The sequence below is a fragment of the Poromitra crassiceps genome, assembly GCF_964638095.1.
Source record: "Poromitra crassiceps genome assembly, chromosome: 1".
In the NCBI taxonomy this organism is placed as follows: domain Eukaryota; kingdom Metazoa; phylum Chordata; class Actinopteri; order Beryciformes; family Melamphaidae; genus Poromitra; species Poromitra crassiceps.
Window position 1 is genome coordinate 16,670,452 of NC_139623.1, and position 23,903 is coordinate 16,694,354.

At 43.7% G+C, this 23,903-nt stretch overlaps 1 protein-coding gene across 3 annotated transcripts; it reads left to right on the forward strand.

Annotated features, from left to right (window-relative positions):
• Positions 1-253: 253 nt before the first annotated feature.
• zyx (zyxin) lies at positions 254-23,565 on the forward strand. 3 transcript variants are annotated; one of them, XM_083635571.1, is made up of 10 exons: positions 254-486; positions 11,111-11,346; positions 11,666-11,931; positions 12,833-12,928; positions 18,036-18,680; positions 20,274-20,418; positions 22,671-22,840; positions 22,938-23,116; positions 23,213-23,333; positions 23,426-23,565. In XM_083635571.1, exons 2-10 carry the CDS (start codon positions 11,124-11,126, stop codon positions 23,537-23,539), a joined length of 1,959 nt encoding a protein of 652 aa, XP_083491697.1. In that variant the 5' UTR covers positions 254-486; positions 11,111-11,123; the 3' UTR covers positions 23,540-23,565. The 3 variants fall into 3 exon arrangements, with proteins under 3 accessions (XP_083491697.1, XP_083491699.1, XP_083491698.1); XM_083635573.1 differs by having other exon boundaries at positions 20,277-20,418; XM_083635572.1 differs by lacking the exon at positions 254-486 and adding an exon at positions 1,017-1,184.
• Positions 23,566-23,903: the final 338 nt, after the last annotated feature.

The following is a 23,903-nucleotide window of genomic DNA, read 5'->3' on the forward strand; positions in this document are numbered from 1 at the left end:
TGAAGAATGCTGCAAGAATCCAGAAAGAGGAGGAGGAGGGGTCTGACTGGGCAGTTTATGAAAAGAGAGAGAGAGAGAGAGAGAGAGAGAGAGAGAGAGAGAGAGAGAGAGAGAGAGAGAGAGAGAGAGAGAGAGAGAGAGAGAGAGAGAGAGAGAGAGAGAGAGAGAGAGAGAGAGAGAGAGAGAGAGAGAGAGAGAGAGAGAGAGAGAGAGAGAGAGAGAGAGAGGTGTTGTTTACATAGTAATGCACACAAGTCCTGAAAGTCAAACGAGAGAGAACTTGTTTGGAACGATGGTGTCATTCCTTTTCCAGACAGAAAAGCACAGGGGGAGGGTCTAACAGCTGGAGAGAGGAAGAAAGAAAGAGAAGTGAGAAGTTACCAATTACAGAGAACTCTATCAGTTTGGGTTTAGAGGAACTTGGACAACACGAAAAAGGGGGAGGTAAACGAGGGTATCCTGTCCAGCTTGGATCTTATAAACAGGGTAAGTACATTATGATATTATCTGATGTGGATTAGAATAGGAGCTACTGGGAAGAGTTTGGCTTTGGGCTAGACTGAATAGGCTTCCTAATAAGGTCAACTATTTGGACTTGTGCAGCCTGCAGGTATAGCGCAGATATGTATGCAATGCATGCTGTGATTTGCATCAGTGTTTGCAGTCTTTTGTCATCTGACACCCTGAAGTCAGGTAATTTGGCTGCTTTACAAAGTTGTACATAAACAAATACTACAGACTCTGCTTACCTACTCCATGGACGGTGTTTCGCTTCCTTGCCATTGTTGCCTGAAACCTTAGTGAATATGCATTTAACGTAAGATACACGTGATGGATACCGAAGATAAGCGTTAGCAGAGGAATATGCGGAAGAAGCTCCGACCGGAAGGCTAGCTAGTTGACTTTAGCTAGGCAGAAAGCAGAAAACTACTTTGGGGGAACATCTGGACCATCAAACTTGTAGGTGACAGTAGGTTAAGAGAGGCCGTCTGTCCTGCCGGCTGCCGTATGAGGACAACACCAAGGCTCTCAATTCCAAAGTACTCCCAGGACCCGACTGAAGCTTGGCGGGGTCTGACTAGCGTTAGCTAATGTAACGTTGTGGTTTGGTTGATGTGTTGACACTAGACTAGAGTGGGTTAGCCAGAAAGCTAATCACACACGCTGGCTGATCAGACTTGCAGGTGAGTAACACGATATGTGACATATCAGTAGCATAGCTTCTGAGGTGGTTACTTATCCAGTATGTTATGATTTAACTAATGAGCTGACTCAAACAGAATTGGAAATGGGACTAAGATGTCTAACGCTACATAGGTATGTTAGCACGTTGAATGGGTTATTTGCTTTGAACCAGCTAGCTTGTCGTTAACGAATCGTTAGCCTTGCTGGCTCGCTAAACAGCTTTACAAATGTCGTCTTCATCAATCTCATAAACGTAGATCCGATAGTGTACTGTGTTTGTGACCACTTACCATTGCTGTCAGCTGTCAAAGCACCGATTTACAGCTGGCTAACCATCATCAGTGGTGTGCCAAGGTGGGTGGGGCACCAAGGTGTGTTTCACTCAATGTCAACGTCATGTAAATACCGTAGGTCTCTATTGTTTTGCCATAAAGACCGCAAGGTACTTTTTCCCCCTTTTGGGGGGGGGGGGGGGGGGCGGTGAAGAGGCCAATAGTATGGCGCTTATATTGCAAAATTGAAACTGTCCAATCTGGAATAGCCTATTAGAGTTGTGTTCCATGCATGACTAATTAGAATCATGGTAGTAGCAGATATGTCACAGTTTTGTGCAGTAATGATTTATGTTGGGAGATTACTGAGGACTTTCGGCCTAGACAGACAGACATGCCATTTTAGAACAGACTTTCTAATGCTTTGAGAATGTGGAAATCCTGTGATTATCAGCATTATCCACGCTGGTGTGCAGTGCATTTCCCATCTGTTCTTTCACTAGCTAAATATGAGGGAGCCTCTCAACCCCAGGCCATAATAAGCCATGTTCAAGAATAACTTATAGTGAGAAGGCTCTGGAAGGGGTTAGTTTGGGGTTTAGGGTGGTGTCTGTCTTTTCTTTTCTTTTCTTTTCTTTTTTTAGACACAGACACAGACAGACAGACACAGCTCAATAAGTTGGGGCAGGCAAATTAAAATGTGAATGATGGGGATAGGCTACTACCTTCATGACTGGGGTGACAGGCAGTCCTCCCTAATTGTAGCCTACGGTATATAAGTCAAGCACATATTAAGCTATTTTAGTGTACGTCTCTCTCAAATCACTGCATGTGTGGTATCCAGCCCTTTGCTGTTGTCGCTAACTTTCTCGTCACTTCTCTTTGGCCAACATCATGCTAAGTCAGTGTAAACAGGCAAGACTGTGTGGCTGGGAAGTTATTACCAATTAGAAATCATTGTCCATGCAATCATTCAGTGTAACTAACTGCAGTTGGAGACAGACAGTAAGGCCGGGTGCTTAGTGAATAGCCAGTGACCTGTAAGATTGGACTCAATTAAGCTGTTTCTCCCTGCATGAGTAACCCCCAGTCTAGACAAATGCTTTCCCAGAAAGAGGGTGTATTATACATCCTAACAATAGTTTGATCAACAATACACTAGACACCGATAGAATGACTGGACACGCAAGGCAGGAATTACTGGAAGTACTATGAGAAATTCTGGTTTTCTTTAGGCTAACAGTTAGGCCACCTGCCATTTTTGACAATTAGTTCTTTCAGTTATTTATTTATTGCACAGTAGACATAACTGGGCTGATTTAGTCAAAACTTTAGTTAGCTCACCCAGAGCCAGGCTAGTTAGCTCAGGGAGTTCCCCCACATTTCTGAGTAGCCAGCCAGTTAGGAAAGGTAGCCGGCTAGAGGATGTTTGCGGCGACTGTTACAGTGAATGTAGTAGGCCGCTAATTTTGGCCAATAGTTGAGCTTTTTAAATAGGGACCTTTTTCAGTATAAAGTAATCAAAAAGATGGTTCTTCAATGGTTATTTGTGGGGAAATGGTAATTTGAAGAACCGCTATTTGGAGAGTTGTTGAACCTCTGTGATTCTTCTTCTGTTTTGAAGGGAATAGGATAAAGAAGAACTTGGTTGCATGGAGCACCACGTGACATTACTTCCATGTACTGTATGACCTTAAAAAAGTTGAACCAAAAGTTTCTCTATAATCACAAGCCAATGAGCTTGTTTGGTTAAGAAGTTTTCCATTTGAAATTGTGGTAAGCTGCATCTTAAGAGTTCTTTCCGCCAATAGTCTGTGCTGTTTTTATCAGCAGAGTGGGTGTTCGTGTGAAACTGTCAACACACAGACACAACACACAAAGATAATGAGAGTGTACCACAGCAATCGCTGTATTTTACTTGGAGACAAGTCATTGCCTTGGGACTTCAATCTTGGTCAGCCACAGCCCTGCTGGTTTTATATCTTACCAGGTAGTTCATTGTGTTTATTGTCATCTCGCGTGTAAATCGGTCTGATTAGATGGCTAGAATGAAAACCAGCAGCAGGGCCGTGGTAATCAAGGCCCAGGGTGGAGAACTGTGGTTATATACGGTATAACAGCTGCCCAACCATGTGGAATTCATAACAAAGTTAAAAAGCGATGACGTATTTACAGTATATGATTTATGCAGGGGCACTATCTATAAGCTACATGATGCCACTCTCCATTATAGCTGTAAAGTAGGATTGATTAAATGCAGGTTCAGGTGATGTCATTCAATTAACGTGATGGGAGGAAGATGGAAGAGAGGTTGGAAAAAAAGTGCAAGAATTGAAGAAATAAACATGGTCGTGGTCTGTTGCTGTACTCTCCTCAACGTGTCCGCCATAGAGCATCAGTGTATACCTCAGACTGTGAAGTTAGCCAGAACGTCACACAGGCAAAGGAGGCAGCAATAAGATCATGAAAAATGAAGAAGGGAAAGCAGGAAGGACACGGGGAAAGAGAGAAAAAAGCAAAAAAAGGTGATGTCATTGAGCTGTAGCTCAGTCGAGGGGCTCTCATCTCGGGGATCAGGTTTCAGGATGGATTTGCAGGGGGGTTGTGCTTGTGCCTGTAGCTGATCTCACTGTATTAAATCCCCACGACCATATCAAGGAACAGATGGAATCTGACCACAAGTCATCATCACTGTTGAATAATTGAGAAGACCGATTCATGTCATATCTTGGAAGCAAGGGAGCTTGTACAATATTTTGTATAATTAAAGGTTTGTAAGGGAGCTGTAAGGAAAATACAGTATCAAGGTCTATACCAGCTCTTGCCAAGGCCAAGGGCGGGTGTTCTATTTAGAGTACTCTTCTGATATTCAGTACAACAAACCTCATTAAATGATTATCTTATAACTCTTTTTACATGAACAGTCCACTCAAGTCAGAGGTGAAGTAGGCCTTCATACTGGTTAAATAGAAGCCAGCTAAGAGACCAGTTTATTTTGTTCTGTCCGTTAGTTTGTTGCTTTGTTTTTCCCTTTGTACCAGAATTCAATCAAGCCAAATCTGCTAATGTGCCTACAGCATGTAGACAACCAGATACTGTACATTCATATCTCCATTGGAGCTGTACCACCTCACATAATCTCAGCTATTTTCAGAATATTATATGTGTCAGATAGTAAAACACAGCCACGCCTTTTTGTAACTGCGCTTAGGCGGCGTTCACACCCAACACGCTTTTTTTCAGTAAGAACGCTATGGAAATCATGTTGAGAGCGCCTCCATTGCGCACAAAACACAGCGCACGGAGCGTTTTTTTTGTGCTTCGTTTTGTTTTCCCCTGCAGTCGCGTGCAGTACAGTTTAGGACACAACGAACACACGGACGGTAGCCAGCTGGTTTTGTCTGTTTGATGTTGTTGACTGTCAGCATGAAAGCCAGATTATTGCCAATTCTGGTAGCAGCGGAGGTTGAGGATCACTTTTAACACGTTCACTGCCGCCAACGAGTTGACTCGTCAAAAAAAATCCAACGGTTGACTGCCGTTGGCGAGTTAACTCGTCAAAAAAAATTTTTTTGGACGGTGGGACGTTGATCTAACCCTTTTACATCTCCTATAAAAATATGGGAGCCACCGAACGTGTACAACCCATTCCACCGACCCACTAAGTGGCGACAGTGCTCTCCAGACTATTGAAAGCCGAGCCAAAACTGCAGGGAAAAGCGTGAGGAAGCCATTCTCATACTGTAGGCGAAAACGCTATCGCGCTGGAGCACAACGGTGGGGGGTTCCAAAAATAGACTGGGTGGAACACACTTTGAAACACGCAGCATGAAGCCCAGAATCGCAAAAGCTTCATCAAAGCTCTCAACCGAAACCCCAAGAAACGAGCGAGCCCATCCAGACTCGCCCGACGAGGGGCAGCCAGGCAGCACAGACAACAGAAACTCGCTTGTGACACGCCCGCTGCAGCCACGGAGGGAGGAGGAGAACACACACGGAGGGAGGAGTTTGAAGGAGAGGGGGGTTTCCTGCTGTTATGGAGGAAATTACTGTTCAAAACTATTGTGTCTGACGTCTTACTGATGCCAAAAATAAATGGTTAAAGTGACTGTTCTATCGAATTTCACAAAAAGGCATTTTTCTCACCTTTCATTTTCAGACGCTGAAACCATGCTGTATTCAACTGCTAATTCCTACATAACTACTAACTCTACAAACTAACTCTTTTAGACAGAGAAAGCACACATTCTATTAGTTCTTTTGAGATATTTTGTGTTCACAAAATCCTAACAGAAAAGAATCCTCAGCTCTTGAAAGATGAGCCAGAATCCTCAAAAAAAAACCTTGGCAGAAGCTACCTACAGTAAAAAAAAAACTGTTGGCAGTGAATGTGTTAAACAGTTACATTTCTGTATAAATCATTACAATATGCTCCTGTGAGGTGGGGATGCGTTTAGCTGCGGCCGGGCGGGGGTGCAAAACTCGGCATAACACCTGGACACGTGCGCAAGGTGGACTGCTATCTTCCCTGCCTAAGGCACGCGTTAATAGGTGCGCAAGAGCAAATAGGGGATATCGCCTGTACCAAGATAGGGCCCATTATCTCAAAGATTTTCATCTAAATAAAAATAAAATAAAAGTCACTATCTATCTGATTGAGTTAACACAATGGCAATCTGGGAACCCAGAGTCTATTTCGGCACGTAAATAAATAGACTCTGGGATAGCCGTAAAAAAAAATTAGGCTTCCTGTACAGTGCGAATCTTCCGCCACAGTGCCGCTCTGTTGTTGTACTGGCGAATATAACAGTTCTGATCCCGAACGCTAGTGAATATATAAGAATTTTGACGTTTAGCATTCAAAATAAAAGTGATGCAATGTATGTTTTTAAAAGGCACCGCTGCGCGGAAGTGGTAGCCCCGGGCGGAAGATCCGCGTTGTACAGGAATGGCTGTCCCAGAGTCTATTTACGTGCCGAAATAGACTCTGGGTTCCCAGATTGACACAATGTTGATTGAGGCTATGGCCCATTGATGGAAGCCTTTGCATTATGTGACTATAGGGCCTGTCTGATTCTCAAGTGAACGAGCAATATAGGTGGCATTTCTAGGTAAGAAGTTGTAATTAGGCTGTCTGAAACCAGTTTGATACATAAGTTCACTGAATTTGCAACCTTTCTAGGTACCTGGTTATGGATCATTTTCGAGGAATCATACCATGCACACTTTGGTGGGTTAGGGTATCCCATGATACCTTGCGACCCCTAAAACCGACGAAGAAGAACGAAGCGAGCCCCTAATGGCGACGCCCACAAAGCCGACCGCATCAGAAAAAAGTGAAACAATGTTAATAATAATAATAATAATACATTTATTTTATATAGCGCTTTTCAAGTACTCAAAGTCGCTTTACAGAATACATGGGTCAAATATAAAACATAACAGAGACAGACATAAAACACAGACAAACAACAAAAGGAAAGGAAGGGGGGGGGGGGGTTGGCCATAGCAACCAGAGAGCAGCGGCAGCTAAACGCGCCAGCGTTCACTCAACCGAAGCAGGGCCAACCTCTGAACATAAAACATAACAGAGACAGACATAAAACACAGACAAACAACAAATGGAAAGGAAGGGGGGTGAAGGCTGAGGGATGTGTGGAGGTGGGGGGATGGGGTGGGGGGAGAGGGTAGGACTGTGCGTGCATGTCCATGTATGTGGGCCCAAGAGTCATTGGAGTTATAGTTATAGTCATATAGAGTTATATAGAGCAGGGTGGATGGAGTGGGCCTCAGGCTACAGAGCAGGGTGGATGGAGTGGGCCCCAGCCCCAGGCCACAGCTAGCAGAGCAGGATGGTGAAAGCCCCAGGCGACAGCTAGCAGAGCAGGATGGTGGAAGCCCCAGGCCATGTTGGCTAAATAACAAACATATTTCACTTTCTTTTCGTTTTTATTCTAGGATAGTCAATAACGTCAGCCTTTACTTAAATTTAGTGCAGTCAGTGCAGCATCTTACCTGACGGTGTTCTGGACAGCAGCCGCTAGTTAGGTTGCTAATATAACTAATGTTAGAGAACTCGCTCCGTCCGGTAGCATGACTACACAGCCAGGATGATAGCAGTATTGCAAACCTTCAAGTGTAAGTGGAGTTCGTTTTGACTGTGCTTTATTAAATGATAAGCTGTCATTACTTCCCATTTGTAGCGTTTGTAACATTTTCGTTAGCTGGGTTTTAGGCTTTTAATTTGAAGGCGGAAAGGGGAAATGGTGTATTCGTAGATTGAATTGACACTGGTCTGTCAATTCTATCAGTTCATATGTACCATTTCCCTTTTTCGCCTTCAAATTAAAAGTGTTCACGGTAGCCTGTGAAGCCTCGACCTTTCTGGATTATAAGAGTAGTATAACGTTAGAGAAAACAGCCCCCAGCCATGCCGTTTTATACAATTTTATTGCCAAATGCTTTGGGATTCAACTTGATCAATCTTGGTCAGAAAAAATCTTGTATATTCAATGGAAACAGCACCAGTGCGACCTGTCGCGTGCAATGCTACCTTCAAGCATGAGGACGTCTGAAACGAATTATTTTTCATCCACCTATATTAAAATGAGTTACCTAATTAATCAAGTATGTAGTTAGGTAGCTAGGTTAGGTTAGGTATCTAGTTAGGTAGCTAGGTGATAGGAGCTCACTTGAGTTACAGACAGACCCAAAATGTCACATAACACTGCATGCAACACTGTTTGGATCTCACCTGCAATTACTACTCATCGCCAGAGATCAAAACGGAAATCTTACAGATTATCACTTTAAACTCGGCGGGGGGGGGGGATCGCAAGTGACCCTAATCATCTTGGGTAGTTTTAAATTGTGTGTGGTGTCGTGTAAGAAAGAAAATAAATAAAATCAGGCAACCCTATTTGAATTCCAAGCGACCCTAAGGTTGGGATTGGGAACCACTGCCTTATGGGGCGTCATAGAATGTCTAGTAACACCATGCAAGAGCTCACACCTCTGCCAGATAAGCTACGCCTTGCTGCCATATGCATGTGATGTGTCGCAACGGTTAACATCATTAGAACTTGCTTTTAAGGAAACAAACCAGCTGGCCCAAGCACAAAGCAGAAGATAAAATGGTGCTTTCTCATCAGATATGCTGAGGTTATATCACCACCAGGATGTCAGAAATACTTTCATGAGGTGTCAGAACTTGTCAGCTTGTTGTCAGAACTTGAAGCCATGGCTCAGTGTAGCAGCAGAGGGGAATGAGGAAACATCACGTGACCTTCAAGAACAGAAACATGAAAGTTGAGCTCTACTTGTATGCTTCCCCAAATATGGGCTCAATTTGCCTAATGATGAAAACAATTGGTGTTCCAAATCATGAAGCCGTTGTAAATAGGGATGTCAATTTTCGGTTAATTTCACTTTCGATTAACCGACGCTAATAATCGATTAACCTATCGGTTAATTCATAATTTTTTAATATTAAAAAAAAAAAAAAAAAAAATGTTTTTTTTTTTTTTTTGTCTATTTACTCAATGAACTCATGCCCAAACAAGGCGTGTCTATTTAGATGCTGAAATGTTAATGCTTTTTGTGTTAGAATTTCTAACACAAAAAGCATTAACAAGCATTAACAAAAAGCATCAACATTTCAACACAAATTCTTTTTGTGTTAGAATTTCTAACACAAAAAGCATTAACATTTCAGCATCTAAATAGACACGCCTTGTTTGGGCATGAGCTCATTGAGTAAATAGACCCAAAAAAAAAAAAAAAAAAAATTTTTTTTTTTTTTTTTTTTTTTTTTTTTTTAATATTAACTGATAGACCGACAGCAATAACCGAACAACGACGTTAGCGACGGTTAATCGATTAACGGTTAACCGTTGACATCCCTAGTTGTAAACAAGCTGTTTCATGTGGGTTTGGGAGAGGCTTAGTTGGTAACATTGCCAATTAGATGGGTTTCGCACAGGGAGAAGGGAGTTTAAGAATAACTACCGCTATGTAACAACTTTTAAAAGCAAATATAAAAGTATAAAGTTAACTGGAAGTAACCCACTTCAAAGCCATAATGCAAGGAAAAGAACATTGGAACCCATTTGGAAGATGTATGCAAAGAAAAAGAAAAATCTCAGTATCTCACTACCATATTTGCATGACATATACGTAGGTGTAGGCGCCTTTTTTCTTTTCTTTTCTTTTTTTTTAACACTCCCTCGGAGTCTATTATGGAGAGGAAACCCTGGCAACATTTATTAGCCTAGCCTCACATGATGTTTTTCCAACAAACAATGCAGATTCGGCTGTGAAAGAAATATTAAGTTAGGATAATTTAATTTAAGGTTTTATGCCAACAAGTGGACACAACCTTAAAGCTAATCTTTCCCAACCTGTAGTGTTGTCCAGTGAAGACTGGCTGGTTGCAGACCCACCTATTTAGTGTGTCCGCAACAGAGTGCATACTTGAAATGAAGAAGACACGACAGTCTGTGGGTGCGTGCGTGCGTACGTCCGTGCGTACGTGCGTGCGTGCGTGTGTGCGTGGCGTGCGTGCGTGCGTCCGTGCATGCGTCCGTGCGTCCGTGCGTGCGTGCGTGCGTACGTCCGTGCGTGCGTGCGTGCGTCCGTGGCCGTGCGTGCGTGCGTCCGTGCGTGCGTGCGTGCGTGCGTCCGTGGCCGTGCGTGCGTCCGTGCGTGCGTGCGTGCGTGCGTGCGTGCGTGTGCCCATGCGAGTGGGGGTGGGGTATACAAAGAGAACAACCGTGCATTTGAGTTGAGATCATGTTCAGCGCTAGAAGACCACTACTAGTGGTCTTCTGAGAAATGTCTTCAGACCTTGTGAGGAATCTGAGATAGAGATGCTGAGGTATCCTCTCAACATTTTAACCACCAACATGTGTGCGGTAAATATTTGAGCTAGCCTTTAACATGACCCTCTTCTTGCAGCGCCTCACGTGAAAATGTTATGATAGTTGTCACGGTTGCCGGTTCAAACTGGTCCCTCACGGCAAACCTTGCGATCATTTTTGTTTTATGTTATTATAAACAGCCATGTGTTTATTACTGTAAATTATCTCTGGCATCTGTGAGTGCCACTATGGTATGTCTGCTCTTTATACATAGCCTGAGGAGATTCTCGCATATTTTTCCTCAGTCCACCCTTAGCTAATGTTTGTGTCTTTGATGGGATTCACTTGCACTTTGCAGTATGCCTAGATGTTTTTCGGTGTGTTATACTGCTTTTGCTGTAAAGCCAGATATAGTCCAAGGCCAAACCACATTTTAAAACACACCGTGAGCCAGAGTAAGCCTCCATTTTAATGAGTTTCACCACCAAGCCTGCGGGACTAAAGATGTTTTGTTGATGCGTCGGCGTCACTGTACTAATGCACCAGTGAGGCACATGATCATGACATGCATTGCATACACAGTGCCGTGTAACGCTCGCACTTTGACATGCGTCAGCTGAATAATGTTCTGTTTCATCATGTGAGGTGTGGGAAGAAGCCTGTCCAAAGGGCTCGTTATTGTTTGAACTCGATACCATTTCAATGTGATGTGCTAGCAATAGATTGACTCCACATTAGCCTGTGCTGTGTCCAGAAGATAATTGTTGTCCGTTATGTTTTGCTGTTCATCCTCAGATAAATAGACAAAATGGAGGACTCCAGCAGCAGCAAGCCCTACATGGTGACGTCGTCCCTTAACTTCAAAGTCACGACTCCCTCCTTCTACAACCAGCCAAAGAAGTTTGCATCTGTGGCGCCGCCACGCCCCAAAAGTATGACTCCTCCTTCAGAGCCATCCCCGACACCGGCCAGCACAGCTGTGATTGGTCGGGTTGGAGAGATGCCTCCACCCCCTCCTTCGCTCTGTGAAGGTATTTGGGTTACTTTTGCGATTTACACACACGTTTTAGAATGATCAAATCAGAATAATCTCCCCCACTGTCGTACACATCCTAAGTTTTAGGATGATCAAATCAGAATAATCTCCCCTACAGTTTTAATCGTTACTTTCCTGTTTCCTTGTTTGCTTTTTGTTGTAGAGTCATGGTGTTGTGTTATTAGAACATGCAGCATTTGCGTCTTCTATCTCATGAATGATTGACACAGACTGGATCGATGAATGGATCAGTGAATATAAAGAAACCATTCTGTCACAGCTTTTAACCGATCAACCCTCCTAATTTTTGTCAGACTTCCCACCCCCTCCTCCTCCTCCATTGGATGATGATTTGCCAGCCCCTCCCCCTGAATGTCAAACCACAACCCCTGCCTCTGATGCCCCTCCTCCTGCCTTCCCTGCTCCACCTCCAGTGGCCGATGACCTGCCCCTCCCAGCTCCCCCCGAGGAGAGTGCCTGTCTGCCCACTTCTCCATCCCCCCCTCCTCCTCCACCCCCACCCCCTCCACCCCTCCCCACCTCTGGCACCAGTATTCCCAGTGCTGTTGGGAACGCGCCGGTGAGTCAAGACAATCTTTCTGCCAACGAAGCTCAAGTTGGTTTGCCTGTCTGCATGTGTCCTCCATTCACTTGCATAGCTTGATGATTCCTTCATTTGGGGCATGATGCAGTATAGGCCATTGTAACATTGTAACATTGTCATGCATCTGTAGTAGATCCATGCAGTGTTTGCAGGACATGTTGTTTTGAGTGGCCTTGAGTTTTTCTCACAAAGCAGATTGGATTAGTCTAAGGAAGGCCACTTACAGTAAATGCCTACAAAAAGGCTAGTTAAATGAACACTGCCCATCTGTGTCATAAAAACATTTTTAGGTGTGCTATAAAGTATTTATAGTAGAGAAGGAAAACCCAAGATGAAGTCTGTAGACTACTTGGCAGTCAACCAATAAGCTTAACATTCAAGATGTGTGATGATTCCAGTTGGCTTGTCAGACTAAAAATACATTAATCTATGCAATATATTTAAGACTAGATAAAAAAGATGTTGCAAGAAATTTGAGGACAGCAAATGGCTTGGAAATGTGAGCGTATTTAAATAGCTAACAGCTGCTTTCCCACCAAAAACAAAAACTTGTTGAAATGGTTAACCAATGATAATGTTCTTTTAACCCATTGAAGAAATGATATGCAAATATTTTATCCGTGAGGTATGTACACACCCAACATAATGCATGCTGGCTCTGATCTAACTGAGCAGGAACCAGAATCATTTTGGAGTTTGTTCACCGTTTGGAATGGATTAGGGTTCCAAACATTCCAGAATGTGAATCAAACAACTTGTATTTAATCATAATCAATGTATCATCTTCATCCACCTTGCACTTCCCAACTCATTCATGTGTCTTTTGTTTCATCTTGACATTTGTGACACTTTGCTCCTCTCTGTCTCCCTCTGCCAGAGGCTGGTGGAGAAGCAGACCAGCTTTGACAAACAGCTCGACTCTCTAACTGACCTGTTGTCTGAGATGGAGACCCGGGGACCTTTCAACCCCAAGGTACAAACAATGGAAATGGAGGAAAGAGGGGGGGTTCTGTAACAAAGATATACCGCACGATTTAGGGGATAAGGTGAGAAAGACATTTACAAGCGCTTTAGGGAACTATGAAAGCGATGAGAGGGAAGTAACAACAGGCTCATAGTACTCATAGTAGGCTCAGTGTAAGCGTCCTGCACCCTGTAGACACAGGGAGGGAGTCAGCCATAGAGGAAAGAAAATAAATCAAGCGAGGCAGGTCAGTGGAAATAGTTTGGACAGGTGCCAGGTTGGTTTGGTTTGTCTCTGTTCAGGTTGATGGCTCAATGAGTGAGCTACACACACAGCAGACGGAATGAAAAAACAAAGGGCGAGGGAGCCAGAGGATCAATTCTTAAAGAGAGAGAGATGCATACAGCACTAAGACACAGAGAGAGAGAGATACATACAGCACACTGAGAGAGAGAGATATACATACAGCACACAGAGAGAGAGATATACATACAGCACACAGAGAGCGAGATGCATACAGCACAGATAGAGAGAGAGAGAGAGAGAGATACATACAGCACTGAGACAGAGAGAGAGAGAGAGATGCATACAGCACTGAGACAGAGACAGAGAGAGAGAGATACATACAGCACACAGAGAGAGAGAGATATACATACAGCACACAGAGAGAGAGATATACATACAGCACTGAGAGAGAGAGAGAGATACATACAGCACACAGAGAGAGAGAGAGAGAGATGCATACAGCACTGAGACAGAGAGAGAGATGCATACAGCACTGAGACAGAGAGAGAGAGAGAGAGAGATACATACAGCACACAGAGAGAGAGATATATACATACAGCACACACAGAGAGAGAGAGATATACTGTACATACAGCACAGAGTGAAGAGAGAGATGCATACAGCACAGAGTGAAGAGAGAGATGCATACAGCACACAGAGAGAGAGAGATACATACATACAGCACACAGAGAGAGAGAGAGATATACATACAGCACACAGAGAGAGAGAGATATACATACAGCACACAGAGAGAGAGAGAGATATACATACAGCACACAGAGAGAGAGAGAGATATACATACAGCACACAGAGAGAGAGAGAGATATACATACAGCACACAGAGAGAGAGATATACATACAGCACACAGAAAGAGAGATATACATACAGCACACAGAAAGAGAGATATACATACAGCACACAGAAAGAGAGATATACATACAGCACACAGAAAGAGAGATATACATACAGCACACAGAGAGAGAGATATACATACAGCACACAGAAAGAGAGATATACATACAGCACACAGAGAGAGAGAGATATATACATACAGCACAGAGTGAAGAGAGAGATATATACATACAGCACACAGAAAGAGAGATATACATACAGCACACAGAGAGAGAGAGATATATACATACAGCACAGAGTGGAGAGAGAGAGATATACATACAGCACACAGAGAGAGAGAGAGATATACATACAGCACACAGAGAGAGAGAGAGAGAGAGAGAGATATACATACAGCACACAGAGAGAGAGAGAGATATACATACAGCACACAGAGAGAGAGAGAGATATACATACAGCACACAGAGAGAGAGATATACATACAGCACAGAGTGGAGAGAGATATACATACAGCACAGAGAGAGAGAGAGATATATACATACAGCACAGAGAGAGAGAGAGATATATACATACAGCACAGAGAGAGAGAGAGATATATACATACAGCACAGAGAGAGAGATAGATATACATACAGCACAGAGTGGAGAGAGAGAGATATACATACAGCACAGAGTGAAGAGAGAGATATATACCGGTACATACAGCACACAGAGAGAGAGAGAGATATACTGTACATACAGCACAGAGTGGAGAGAGAGAGATGCATACAGCACACAGAGAGAGAGAGATATATACATACAGCACAGAGTGAAGAGAGAGATATATACATACAGCACAGAGTGGAGAGAGAGAGATGCATACAGCACACAGAGAGAGAGATATACATACAGCACAGAGTGGAGAGAGAGAGATGCATACAGCACACAGAGAGAGAGAGATATATACATACAGCACACAGAGAGAGAGATATATACATACAGCACACAGAGAGAGAGATATACATACAGCACAGAGTGGAGAGAGAGAGATGCATACAGCACACAGAGAGAGAGAGATATATACATACAGCACACAGAGAGAGAGAGAGAGATATACATACAGCACACAGAGAGAGAGATATATACATACAGCACACAGAGAGAGAGAGAGAGATATACATACAGCACACAGAGAGAGAGATATATACATACAGCACAGAGAGGAGAGAGAGAGATGCATACAGCACACAGAGAGAGATATATACATACAGCACAGAGTGGAGAGAGAGAGATGCATACAGCACAGAGTGGAGAGAGAGAGAGAGATGCATACAGGACTGAGTGGAGAGAGAGATATACATACAGCACACAGAGAGAGAGAGAGAGAGATGCATACAGCACAGAGTGGAGAGAGAGATATACATACAGCACACAGAGAGAGAGAGAGATATACATACAGCACACAGAGAGAGAGAGATATATACATACAGCACAGAGTGGAGAGAGAGATATATATATACATACAGCACACAGAGAGAGAGAGAGATATACATACAGCACACAGAGAGAGAGAGAGATATACATACAGCACAGAGTGGAGAGAGAGATATATATATACATACAGCACAGAGAGAGAGAGAGAGAGATGCATACAGCACAGAGAGAGAGAGAGAGAGATGCATACAGCACACAGAGAGATAGAGAGATATACATACAGCACACACAGAGAGAGAGATATATATACATACAGCACAGAGAGAGATATATATATACATACAGCACAGAGAGAGATATATATATACATACAGCACAGAGAGAGAGAGAGATGCATACAGCACAGAGTGGAGAGAGAGATATACATACAGCACACAGAGAGAGAGATATACATACAGCACACAGAGAGAGAGAGAGATATACATACAGCACACAGAGAGAGAAAGAGATATACATACAGCACACACAGAGAGAGAGATATACATACAGCACACAGAGAGAGAAAGAGATATACATACAGCACACAGAGAGAGATAGCATACAGCACAGAGTGGAGAGAGAGAGAGAGAGAGAGAGAGATGCATACAGCAGAGAGTGGAGAGAGAGATATATATATATGCATACAGCACCGAGTGGAGAGAGAAATATACATACAGCACAGAGAGAGATATATACATACAGCACAGAGTGGAGAGAGATATATACATACAGCACAGAGTGGAGAGAGAGATATACATACAGCACACAGAGAGAGAGAGATATAAATACAGCACAGAGTGGAGAGAGATATATACATACAGCACAGAGTGGAGAGAGAGAGAGAGAGAGATATACATACAGCACACAGAGAGAGAGAGAGAGATGCATACAGCACACAGAGAGAGAGAGAGAGATGCATACAGCACACAGAGAGAGAGAGATATATACATACAGCACACAGAGAGAGATATACATACAGCACACAGAGAGAGAGAGATGCATACAGCACACACACAGAGAGAGAGAGAGATGCATACAGTACACACACACACACACAGAGAGAGAGAGAGATATATACATACAGCACACAGAGAGAGAGAGATATACATACAGCACAGAGTGGAGAGAGAGAGATGCATACAGCACACAGAGAGAGAGATATACATACAGCACACAGAGAGAGAGAGATACATACAGCACACAGAGAGAGAGAGATATACATACACCACAGAGTGGAGAGAGAGATGCATACAGCACACAGAGAGAGAGATATATACATACAGCACACACAGAGAGAGAGATATGCATACAGCACACACAGAGAGAGAGAGATATACATACAGCACACAGAGAGAGAGATATACATACAGCACACACACAGAGAGAGAGAGAGATATATACATACAGCACACGGAGAGAGAGATATATATACATACAGCACACAGAGAGAGATATATACATACAGCACACAGAGAGAGAGATATATATACATACAGCACAGAGAGAGAGATATATATACATACAGCACAGAGAGAGAGATATATATACATACAGCACAGAGAGAGAGATATATATACATACAGCACAGAGAGAGAGATATATATACATACAGCACACAGAGAGAGAGATATATATACATACAGCACAGAGAGAGATATATATATATACATACAGCACACACACACAGAGAGAGAGAGATATACATACAGCACACAGAGAGAGAGATATATATACATACAGCACAGAGAGAGATATATATATACATACAGCACACACAGAGAGAGAGAGAGAGAGATATATACATACAGCACAGAGAGAGAGAGAGATATACATACAGCACACAGAGAGAGAGAGATATACATACAGCACACAGAGAGAGAGAGATATATACATACAGCACACAGAGAGAGAGAGATATATACATACAGCACACAGAGAGAGAGAGATATACATACAGCACACAGAGAGAGAGAGATATACATACAGCACGCAGAGAGAGAGAGATATATACATACAGCACACAGAGAGAGAGAGATATATACATACAGCACACAGAGAGAGAGAGATATACATACAGCACACAGAGAGAGAGAGATACAGCACACAGAGAGAGAGAGAGATATACATACAGCACACAGAGAGAGAGAGAGATATACATACAGCACAGAGAGAGAGATGGATACAGCACAGAGTGGAGAGCATGAGAGTGTGATGAAGCCAGTGAAAGGCCATAAATGGAGAGTGCTTTTATCCAGTTGGGAGGAACTGGATCAAGGCAGAATAACATTGCCATAAATCCTCAAAATAAATGTCAGAAAGACAAATTACTTCAGATAAGCGCAAACTGTGGACAGCTTCCAATGTTTGCTCTGGTCAACCTCTTTCAATACAAAAAAAGTCTGCCTGCAACACTTCAGCATGCACTGAAAATTAAATTCACATAGAAATAAGTGTTAGATGGACTTGTGATCATGTTACTGAGGTCAAGGAAGCTGTAAAGAAATGAGTTGTTTGTTGTATCCACAGTTGCCAACCCAGTATTCTTCAGCACCAGCACCCAAGCCCGCAGCTCCTCCCCCCACAGCTCCCAAACCCACCCTCTCATTCCTGCCCCCTCCAGAGATGGGAGACCGGCCACCTCCCGCGCCCTGGGCAGAAGAACTCAAAGCCAGAACAAACCGACAGGCCAATCACAACTCTGCACCCGCTCCTGCACAACCCCCTGCTGCCCAGCCATTTGCAAAGACCCCGGCTGTGGCTCCCAAGGCTGGCTTTGGAGGGAGACCGTCGACCGGAGCGGCCTCTCTGGCACAGAAACTCAACCAGAACCTCAACCACACTCCTGCCCCATTTGGCGGCGCACCTAAAGCCTCCCCTGCTCCTGCCGCCAGCTCCTTCCCCCCTCCTCCCGCAGCTCCTCCCGCTCCCCTCCCCCCTCCTCCCGCAGCTCCTCCCGCTCCCCTCCCCCCTCCCCCCGCAGCTCCTCCCGCTCCACCAAACAACAGGGCAGCGTCCCCTGCCTCCAATCACATAAAGAGTATTCCCATTGCCAGTCAGGAGAATGTGAACCCCTCCCCTCCTGCGCCCATGCCTCCACCTCAGCCCAAGGCCATGGCTTCTCCACCCTCCTCCTTCAGCCAACCAATGAAAACTACTTCGCCTGCATCGACGGTATGTTCCAGTAATCTTCTGTTATTGTGAGACGCCCTTTGTGTGACACATATAATAGAAAGGTGCAGGAAGTACAAATAATTTAGATGACAGTCAGTCAACATGAGAGCCATGCATTTAAAAAAAATCTAGTGCAGTGCCTGTTCGACCCCCCGCTGCACAGAGCGTTGTTCACTGTTTATTGAAAGTTCATTAATATTGAGCGTGTCCAAATTGCACCAAATCCCACCCTGCACATCCTTTGGTCACCAGCAGCGATACACCTGCCAAGTGTGAAGGAGATCGGACGAGCAGTTCTCGAGATATGCAAAGGACACTCAGACAGACGGAGATATGTGAAGGACACAGACAGAGATTCCTCGCTTTATAGTACAGTATGATGAAACAGGACATGCGCTTATTGTGCTACATATTTTCAAAACTAATCTGTTCCATGAATAACAAAAGGCTCCGTAATGCCAGGATCAGACTACACGATATTTTTTTTCGTTCACGATGTCACCATGTCAGACGAGGCCATCATACTGCCATAAATTCGTGACATGTCTTGGTCGGGAGACTGGCCACACTACAAGTGTATTCTCGCTTAACACCGACAGAGCATCGTATGCCACCGTCATCACGTCGTCTGCTGTCGTCAGTGAGTTCACAAGTCGTCGGGGAGGCGGACCTGTGAACGAAATCTCCCAGCATGCATTGAGGCCACTACATTGACAAGAAATAGCAACCAAATCAGCCTAAATAGGCTAAAGTGGTAGATAGAAATAATGTTTATGTTAGCACAACATGCAATTGTAAAACATTTCAATATTGGGCAAAATAAAACATTGAAATCCAAACACAACCCTATGTGAAACATGTATGTAATCCAGGTGCTATATATATCCCTTGCAGAATTAACGTTATTTGGATGAGTGACACTGATGCACTGTGATGTCCGCTCCAGCCTCCAACCTACTTCGTGTGCACGCGCACTATTTTCTTGCCAGCTGCTGCGAGACGAGAAGGAAGAGAAACGAACATGCAGCCGACTCTGCTGAGCTCATGTTATTTGTAGTGAGCAATGCCCATTATTTGCCCAGGCGTTTAAACGCAAATTAAAACACCCTGGCCTTTTTGTCTCTTTTATTCTTTTGAGCAGAGCGGAGCGGTGAGTGCGAGCGGGTGAAATCTGTATCGAGCGGGGAGCGGTCTCCCCAGGACCTGATACCTGTCTTCCGGGGTGTCACACTAGGCGAAACCATGTCCAAAAGACTGACATGCCAGTCTTTTCGTCAGGGCGTCGTGAGGCGTCCTAGATGTCCCGACTGGTCCCGACGCTGGTCTTTGATTATGTCACACTACAAGAGGTGAAGACGGCCGATCGTCGTCCCCGACGGTCATATTCGGGCCCAACGCTGAAAATCTGTCGCGCACGACCAAATCGGTCTAATATCGGGCTGAATTCGTGTAGTCTGAACCAGGCATTAGGCTGTGGTTGCAAGTATGAAACCATGTGAATAATGCATACATACACAGGCTTCATATGTGTGTGTGTGTGTGTGTGTGTGTGTGTGTGTGTGTGTGTGTGTGTGTGTGTATATATACACACAGCAGCCGTCACCCCCTGGCCCAGTGGCTATCCCTGGCGGTGGTGTGCCTCTGTCCATGAGGGAAGTGGAGGAGCTGGAGAGAATGACCAAGGACTTCATTAAAGACATGGACACACACGCACCTGTCATCACCTCACCTCCTACAGGTACACACACATTCACACAACACTCTGGCTTTCCTATTTGCTCATCAGAAAAATACATTGTTAAATATACTATCTCACATCATGGTCATTTAATAGAAGCTAGCATCCACTTTCTCCGTTATCATAATTTAAAAAGTGCAGAAAGTGTATTATTAATTTTGAATATGCATTATTTTTTCATAGGCTAATATTAAACATTAATAATAATTACTTTCCTAATTCTAACATTTTGCTCTCAATATTTTGCTCTGAGATGGGAAGATGGTTTAGACCTAGAGGCTAGCAGTATTGTTCATCACCATCTCGTAGTAACCTGATATATGAAGGCTATAGTCCAGCTCATTAAATAACTATATAAGTCTGTTAGCATTTGAAATGGACTTTGAGCCAGTTGGTACGCAGTTGGGAGATCATGTTATGAGAGGAAGTGATTGTGTTTGGCCTGCCCATGTCTGTAGGGAGCCTTGACTCAGTGGAGATGCACATATATACCCCCCTGTCTCTAGAGTTTGGTTTGTAACTAAGAAAAAAGCAGTGTACTAATTATGTATTGCACATTTGAAAAGTGTTGGTATTAGTACTTGAAGTATTAGTACTTTAAGTATCACTCCCTTTGAGAAGTAATTTGTTACACTGCTCATTATATTTGGATTACTCATCCTCTTAATGTGGATAACTCAGTTGTCTTGAGTGTGGACAAATCAAACTGGTTCCATCTGGAGAAGACACCATTTTTCTGTCATTTCTTTGTTATTTATGTTGTGTGCGAGTGTGTGTGTTTTTTTGTTTTTTTACCGCAATTTTTTATGGAACAATATACGAACAAGACAAACAGGATCAGACACAGGAAAAGAAAGGAAAATAAACATACATACATCATTGACATTCAACAATACAACATCGTGCTATCAACCGCATAAGGTGCTTATGTGTTTATAAGAAATATCGTGTACCTGGGATCCCGCCTAAGGGGTCCATGGGACACCAGCCGGGCGAGCCATCCATCATCCCCAACCTCAGTCACTTATCATTCTTAACCTCGTCAAAGTACAGTAGGCCAAAAACGGGTCCCAGATATTTGAAAACCTTTTAAAGGGACACTCTGCCCATTTTCAACCAGCTTTGTATCATTAGAACATCAGTAGTATATCAGAAAACTGTAAACGGTTTTGAAGTCTGTCATTTAATTTGACAGTTATTGAGTGTTAAAGTGTGGACCAGTGACATCACTGGTCCACACTAACTCAAATTAATAACTCGTTAACTCAAATCAACTCTCAATAACTGTCAAACTATTCATCATTCATCTAGTTTGACAGTTATTGAGAGTTGATTTGAGTTAATGAGTTATTAATTTGAGTTAGTGTGGACCAGTGATGTCACTGGTCCACACTTTAACACTCAATAACTGTCAAATTTAATGACAGACTTCAAAACAGTTTACAGTTTTCTGATATACTACTGATGTTCTAATGATACAAAGCTGGTTGAAAATGGGCAGAGTGTTCCTTTAAGCGAGTTGGTTCTCAGGGACCTGAGTCTCTCCATCTGTAGAACAGAGATCATGTCCATCAACCGCACCCGAAAAAGAAGGTGAAGAGGAGGACTTCCACTCCTTCAGAATAAGTCTTTTGGCAACAGTTGTCATGTGCACTGCACACATGTTTGTGTTGAGGGGTTGCTCCCTCCCTCCCTATATTTAGAGGGTTTTTTCTCGCTCAGTAAATGTAGCATTCTTACTGAAATGGGAATAGGAAACACTACTCATGACTGAGACAAAGTAGTGATATTACTATTGCTCAATCATACATATCCAACACTGGTTAGTTCATGCACAACACAGACTGACTGGTTGCCATCTATGACCATATATGGATATTGGAACAGATAGCCACATTTTAGAGCAGTGGGCTATATTGTTGACCTCTCCTGTGGTTCTCTGTTTACTGTTTGTTAATTCACTGCTGTGGTGGGACATGTTCTTTTATCCTCAAACACGTTTGGCTAACACGTGTATGACTTTTCAAACAGTACTGTGTGTTGTACGAAACTGACATTGCAAAAATAGACTATTACACACAATTGATATCACCAATTTGTATAATTTGTGATCTGTGCACATGATTGAAAGTGTCATCCACATTCATGAGCCGAGTAGGGAGATGTGATTATTTGTGGCTGACTTTGTGCATAATATAAATATACAGCATCTTACTCTTTCCCGTCCTCTCTTGCTCTCCCCTCCATCTCAGAGGTCTGTGGGAAGTGTGGTGAGGCTCTGTCCCGTACTCAGCCTGCAGTGAGGGCCATGGATAAGCTCTTCCACTCCACCTGCTTCTGTTGCATGTCCTGCCATCGCCCCCTGCAGGGCATGCAGTTCTACGACAGGGATGGCGCACCTCAGTGCGAGGAGTGCTATACGGTAAGGAGACACACACAGACTAATGTAGTATGATCTCACAGTGTGTTTCCTGGCTCTATCTCTATTCAATCTGATGTTTTCTTCTCGTCCTCCTCAGAGTTCGCTGGCGGTGTGTTCCCGGTGCGGGGAGAGGATCACAGACCGCGTGCTGAAGGCGGTGGGCCAGTGTTTCCATGCCCACTGTTTCCGCTGCAGCACCTGCTCCTGCAGCCTGGAGGGGGCGCCCTTCATCACTGACGACAACAACAACCCCTACTGTGTCCAGGATTACCACAGGTGCCTTGTAATTCCTGTGACAGTAGTGTGTGTCTGTATGTGTTTGAGAGTGTGATTGAAGGCCTGCTAAAGGTCCAACTTTCCTCCCCATTCCAGGCGCTTCTCCCCTCTGTGTGTGAGCTGTAACGAGCCCATTGTTCCAGCTCCGGGTAGCGAGGAGACGGTCAGAGTCGTGGCCCTCGACAAGAACTTCCACCTCAAGTGTTACCGTTGTGAGGTCAGATATTTATTCAACACAAAATATATTCAGTGCAAATTCGTAGTGTCTTGAAAAGATTGACAGAGTTCTCTATTTCATCGTTGTTGTAGGATTGTTCGCGCCCCCTCTCCATAGAGGCAGATGCAGATGGCTGCTATCCATTGGACGGTAAAATCCTGTGTATGAAGTGCCATACCCAGCGAGCCAAGCGGGCCGCGCAGTGATCGGCTGCCACTCAGTTAAACTATGAACCAAATCCAAAAGCACAGGATTCATTCGGCTGCCATTTTGCCTTTGCTGCAGGGCTTTATACATGTGCGCAGGTGTAAGTGTGTGTGAATGAATGTGCTGTGTGAAAGAGTACGTTTGCATGCAGATAGTGTCATGGTCTCGTTCACTCCTCTTCAGTGCAGAGGTAATGTACTGCATTGACTTCCCTCGTCTAGTATTCCCAATCTCCTATTCTCTAGTCTAATCTCTCTTCTGCTAGCCTTCTATTCTCTAGTCTAATCTCTCTTCTGCTAGCCTTCTATTCTCTAGTCTAATCTCTCTTCTGCTAGCCTTCTATTCTCTAGTCTAATCTCTCTT

Bases quoted from the DNA above. Each gene is read 5' to 3' on its own strand.
- zyx (XM_083635571.1), top strand. From the start codon at position 11,124: ATGGAGGACTCCAGCAGCAGCAAGCCCTACATGGTGACGTCGTCCCTT. The intron at 12,929-18,035 runs GTACAAACAATG...TTGTATCCACAG, and splicing joins GGGGACCTTTCAACCCCAAG to TTGCCAACCCAGTATTCTTC. The intron at 23,334-23,425 runs GTCAGATATTTA...TCGTTGTTGTAG, and splicing joins TCAAGTGTTACCGTTGTGAG to GATTGTTCGCGCCCCCTCTC.